This window comes from Poecilia reticulata, chromosome 3 (genome assembly GCF_904066995.2).
Source record: "Poecilia reticulata chromosome 3, P_reticulata-male-v2, whole genome shotgun sequence".
NCBI classification, from domain to species: Eukaryota; Metazoa; Chordata; class Actinopteri; order Cyprinodontiformes; family Poeciliidae; genus Poecilia; species Poecilia reticulata.
In genome coordinates this window covers 30,207,976-30,213,975 of record NC_088832.1, presented here as the reverse complement: position 1 = coordinate 30,213,975, position 6,000 = coordinate 30,207,976, and the positions used below count along the sequence as shown (strand labels likewise).

Below are 6,000 nucleotides of genomic sequence, written 5' to 3'. Positions count from 1 at the left end.
TCTCTGGTCATGCCAAAAATGACTATCTGCTCTTCTTTCAATTAACATAGGTGGAGCTGGTGCCACAGGTTACATAATATTTTTTCTTATAGTTATGTTTAAACCTCTTTTTTTATGAATCAAGATTAAAAGACAGAGCTAGGTAGCCTAGCTAAGCCTAGTTAAATAATTATAGGGATGGCAAGAATTTGCTGATTAGGATAATGCATTTGAAATTAAAACCTTGCTTTGATTCTTTGAAGCCACCCTATGTGGGGAAATTAATATTGTTTAAAACATAATTTCAGTTTGAAGGCAGGTTCAGTTGGTTTATCAGCTGGATGTGTGTCTGAGAATAGAAAGTAGAGCAAAGTTTACACACATGCTATGATTGTCTTGTCCCTGACCAGACAGGCAGGCACGGCCGACCTTTCACCTACTTCCCCTCTCAAGCTAACAGCTGCTGCGTTGCTAAAGACAACAACCGGTCGGCGTTTACAAAATACAGGTAACGTTTGTTATTGGCGACAATTTTAGTGTTTTTACTGTTTATTTGTCAGTGCCGCTTGAATTCATAAACCTTGGCTTAAGTCGGTAAATAAGCCCTCAGGGAAAATAGGGGGAGTGTTTGTTTCGCTTATGGCTTTTTAAACTGGATTCCGGATGTAGCTTTAAAAACCTGCTTCATGCTAACAGCCTTATTGATAGCTCAGTCTTTTAAGCCAGCAGCTGGAGGCTATATGTGGGATTTCTAGTGAGGCTGTTTTCAAGTTGAATGTCGGTGAACTCTACGATATAAGCCGTGTGTATGTTGTCAAACACCGAGTCACGTGCGGTGTAATAGTTGCATTGTATTAAAATATACTCATGTTTTTGAACATTATCTGTAATTTGATCCCTAATGAATTGAAAGTTATTTTATCAAACCTATTAAAGGCTAATAACTGATGTATGACCAGGGATTGTTTGTTTTTCGCTGAACTAAACTTTCAGTTTCATGAAGAGACGAGACTCAACACATCTGATTCAAATGGATGCCATGCTGAGGAATTAGTTCAGAATTGCAGAATAGAATAGAAAAAAATAACCTTTATTGTCCCTCAGTAGGGAAATTTAGGTATTACAGCAGCAAAGTGACAGGCAAGTTCAAGCATTTAGATGTACACAAAAACATAAGAATAGAGCCACAAATAATATACTGTGCAGTAAGAGCAAATTTACGTCATAAGAAAATACTGTACAGTTAATTTGCAACTGAGGAGAAAAAATTCAAAAATGTGCATTTGTGCATCAATGAAAGATTCCATTTACAAGAATAGGGGAAAACAATGTTATTTGAAATGTTATTTGAAATGAGAACAACTGTACAAGTAACAGTTTGGAGTAGAATTTGTTAGCAGTGATAGCTAGAGTCTTAACTGCTGGAAGGTAGTAGTAGTATGCTACAAACACTCCTCTGTGCACCAGCAATATTTCTCAACACTGTTTCCCAGGTCCCACACCCCTTCATGTTTTAATTCTGCACAGTTGATTCAAATGATTGTTACCTCTACAGCACACTATCAAAGACTCTGTTAATCACTGTTACGACTGGCTCAAGGTCATAACAAAACGGGAGACCATGCAGGGGTTAAAGTGTAGAACAATGAATATTTATTAACAAAACCAACAATGGATTGTGGATATCAGTATCAGTGGTGTAATGCAAATGCTTGGATGTGTTGTACGAGTGCATATGGAAGTGTTGAAGTGCCAAAACAAAGACATTTGCAAAGGTGCAAAAAGGAGGGGAGCTGAGACCTGGCAACAAAACACCTCAAGCGGCAAAGTTGACGCCGAAGGCGACCCAGAAGACGGAGACAGCCAGGTTTAAGTACTCTGCACTCCCAATCAACCTGATCAGCAGCACCTGTAAAGGGGAGGAGCACAAGGACAGACAAAAGCAACACCTGCAGCCCAGCCCTTAAGGCCCAGGGCCGTAACAATCACCCATTCATTTAGTTCACGTGTATGTGGCAGTAGGGAACGCCTAAAACGTGTAGGACAGGTCCTGCCGGCTAAGGTTGGGAAACCCTGATATAGAGCAGGTGTGTCCACCTCCAGGCCCCAGGAGCTTGGTAATGAACAATCATTTGACTGAAGTGTTGCAACCTAAAGCATGCAGGATACTGGTTATTGAGGACAGGTGTTGGACGCATCTTATATACAGGATTTGATACAAATTATTAAAAAATTTACATTTTGACAAGTTACAACCACAAACCTTACGATTAAATTAAACACATGTAGACTCTTACTAATTTAATTCGAAGACTTATGGAGCCAAATGATAGCTGTGGATATTATTTATGGACATCAGAGTAAAGGGTGGGCGGTGCATAAAGGAATCCATGCTTTTTAGATTTTTATAAAGAAATGTTGAAAATAACATACATTTGCATACTTGATTATGTAAAGGCAGACTAATTCCTATCAGGTTAGGTTTTGTTTGCTTTTGTGTTTTTTACATTAAAGTAGACTTGAATAATTCTCATAATTTCTTTCTCCTTCTAAATTTTTTTAGTACTGGTGATAAAGCTTGGGAAGAGCATTCAGAAATGTGGATGAGTACACTTGCACGTTTTACTCGTCCCGTTTTTCAAAGGAGCCCGTATCCAGTGGTCTGCAAGGCAATGAAAGCTTGCTGTAGGATTGAGCTGCCTGCTCCAAGTTTCTACATGACTCCAGTACATTTTCGCAGACATCAAACCCTTGGTTCTGCCTCCATGCCTGTGGCTGCTCACTCAATGAGACATGTCCGTGCTCTGGAGGAGGAGAGGCTGATGGCGGTAGAATGGGAAGATGGAGGCCAAAGCTTGTACCCATTCACCTGGCTGAGAGACAACTGCCAGTGTCCGCGCTGCACCCTGCAGTCAGCTGAGGCCCGCTTGCTGTTGATGGCTGATCTTGATATCCACACCGGAATGGATTCTGTGGAGGTTACCAAAGATGGCAAGGTTAGTTGTTACCTTTATCTCGCCTATTTCCTATGGTTGATTACTCGCGCCAATACTTTGTTGCAAAAACATAAATATTGTTTGTTTTTACATAAACAATATTTATGTTTATGCAAACATAAATAATTGTTTATATTCTTAAGCTCTTTACATTGTGTGTGTCAGCCCAGTATTGAGTAAATGGGATCTTGTGTTCCTTTGATTTTGGGTCAGTTTCAAAAGGTTGTACAGCTTAGCAGTACAGCTATTTGTAAGAAGCAAACAAGCACTGGTTTTGTTCATTGTTGACTTTGTTCTTAGCCAATAAAGTCAATAATGAACAAGTAATGAACAAGAAATTTTAATTTCTGCAGCTGTGATATTTCATACGTATTTCTGGTAAAGGAGAAAGTGGCTGCACATGTAACATAACCCTGCCTGGCAAAAGAAAAGTCACCACCTGGATTTAATTGAGCAAATAGGTACAAGCCTCCAATTGGTTTGTTACTGGATGATTATCTTTCACTTGGCAACAAGTTACTTATCCCCAACCAATGCAATGGGCTGCTCCTCACTCCTTAACCATGCTGAGACACGCATGCTGTGGTTGTGGAAAAGATGCTAGTCTGTTTAAGAAGGAACAAATCATTGGCATGATTTGTTCCTAGCTGAAAAAAAAACATCTAAGGATATTGCAGAAAACATAAAACTTTAGTTAAGAACTCTGCAATGAATTAATAAAAACTGAAAGGAAAGAGGAAAACCATGAACTTGGAGGAAGAAATGTGGTCAGAATAAAACCCCAGAATGATTGTGGTTGAAGATCACTTAAACATTTGAAATCAAATTGAAAAAAAAACAACAACAACAGTGGAACTCAGGACTTTAATTGTAAAAATAAGAGCATTTCCACACACACAAAACAAAAGGAGATCAAAGGTTTGAGGCTGAAAGACTGTGTAGCCAGAAGAAAACCACTAATCAGTGAGGTTAACCAAGGACAAATGTTTTAATTTGAAAGGTACCATAACAAATGGACTCTGAGCAATGGAAGACGGTCAAGTGGTGATGAGTCTACAAGTACCCTGTGATGGCTTTTTGCAATGGTCAGACTCTCCCATCATCAATATAAGATCTTGGTGAAAAAAATAAAGCAACATTATATGAAAGCAAATCTTCCATACAGAAGCTTAATGAAACAATGCCGCTGCGAATACATGCCGTAATCTAAGCTGAAGGTGATGAAATATTAGTGTATTTGACATTTTTTGTAGGTTATGTGTTTTTTTTTTATTTGACTGGTTGAGGTTTTTTGGTGGTCGAACCTTTTGCCTCTAAATTTAGATCATGAGTGATTAGTTTAATCCTTTGAAATTTAACAAAGCCAGCAAAATGTTTTCATTTTGGTGGCTTACCTCAATTTATTTTTTCGATACACAAGGGACACTAGAAACTGTTTATTGCTTATGGTAATATCATATTACCGTGATATTACCATATGTTTAATCCTTTATAAAACTGGTGTATGTTTAAGTGCCCACATTTTCTTTTTAAAATATGTATTTATTTTGTATTAGAGCAGTTGTCCCTATGAAATGTACCTAAGTATATAAACTAGATTATTATTTGCTTTTGTATTTCTACTAGTGATGTGTGTTAAATTATATGCACACAACTTTGTGCTTAGGTACGGAAAAATCCTTTGCCAGGATGAGAATCACTGACCTCTGAGTGCAGCTGCCTTATGATGAAGTGCTGAGGTCAAAAAGGGAGATGATCTAATTTTGGCATGCTCACCATGAACCTTAGGTCCTCCAACAGAATCACCTCTGAGCTGCTTCTCCCTAAGGATTCAGCTCCTGAAGTGGGACACAGCTTTAAGCAGATTCAGTTTTGACTGTTCCAACCATCCAGGAGAGTCATCCTCAGATGTTTTTTGCCTTTGTTATGTAAATTGACTAAAATAACCCCGGTATAACTTTATGTTTGCACTGTACTTACTGTTCTTGAATTCCTTGAAAAGGTCATTCTTGCTTTTAGTTATTTAAAAATACTGAAACTCTGACTTCATCAAGTGCCTTTAAATGCATTTTAGTTGAACATAGTCAAAAAGTACATCATCATAATAAAAGATATATTTTTAAATATGTTTCTCCATTTGTGGATTAAACCATTTTTTTGAATTTCTAAAAGTAGATGTTAATAAAAGAAAACCTACAGTGGGTCAAAAACTGTTTATTTGTTCAAAAAAACCAATGCTTTCTTTGTTAACATGTTTCGACATCAAAATATGAAGAGTTGAAAACAGGGAATGTTTTGATGAGAATCAGTATGTAGTTATGTTTCCTCAGGTTTCCATTGTGTGGCCCGACCAGCACATGAGTGTGTTTGATGCAGAGTGGCTGAAGAAACGCTGTTTTTCTGATGCTGCCAGACAAGTAATGCAGGAGGAGCTGTTCCTCAATGGTGAGTTTATCTTCATCTTTTCTGTTCAAAATATGTTTTTCTGTGTTTTAGAACTCAGCTTGTTGTAGATCCCTTTGATATAATATTTTTTTCTGGTGTAGGAAGCACTTATCAAGTAATCTTTTCAACAAAAATGTTACAAAATAAAAGTAGAGGTAGAATTTGTCTCTGAGTTGTTTGAGACCATCCCACAAAGTCAACAGTAAAGTCCTTTTATTTTATAGGCCATAAAATAGGAAAGACTGTGTAAAAACAGAAGTTTGAGATACTAGTTATGGTAAGAGAAACAGATTTGTTTAGACATTCACATATGAAAAATGAACCGTTACCTCTTTGGCCATGTAAAGTGACTTTAATGAACAGAGTGCATTTGATGATCACTAAACATGTGTCATGTTAACTATAGACAGTGTATTGTTTAAAAACAACACATAAGGTGTCAGCACTATTAATATTAAAGTATTAGCATTAAAGCACAAAGTCATGAATGTTTTTCTCAGTTGAAACTGGAGGATACCATGTCACGAGCCACATAGTTATTCCAATAATAGTCAACGGTGATATTGTAGAAAGAGACTTT

General features: G+C 37.4%; 1 protein-coding gene across 2 annotated transcripts in view; it reads left to right on the top strand.

Moving 5' to 3' along the window:
• Positions 1–287: 287 nt before the first annotated feature.
• bbox1 (butyrobetaine (gamma), 2-oxoglutarate dioxygenase (gamma-butyrobetaine hydroxylase) 1) overlaps positions 288–6,000 on the top strand; it is a 28,431-nt gene continuing 22,718 nt past the window's right edge. The window contains exons 1-4 of one of the 2 annotated variants that reach the window (XM_081605455.1): positions 288–496; positions 2,341–2,346; positions 2,557–2,975; positions 5,306–5,420. In XM_081605455.1, coding sequence (XP_081461581.1) covers positions 367–496; positions 2,341–2,346; positions 2,557–2,975; positions 5,306–5,420 — 670 coding nt within the window. In that variant the 5' untranslated portion in view covers positions 288–366. Of the gene's footprint in view, positions 497–2,340; positions 2,347–2,542; positions 2,976–5,305; positions 5,421–6,000 lie in introns of both variants that reach the window. The other variant, XM_008405679.3, reaches the window with a different exon arrangement.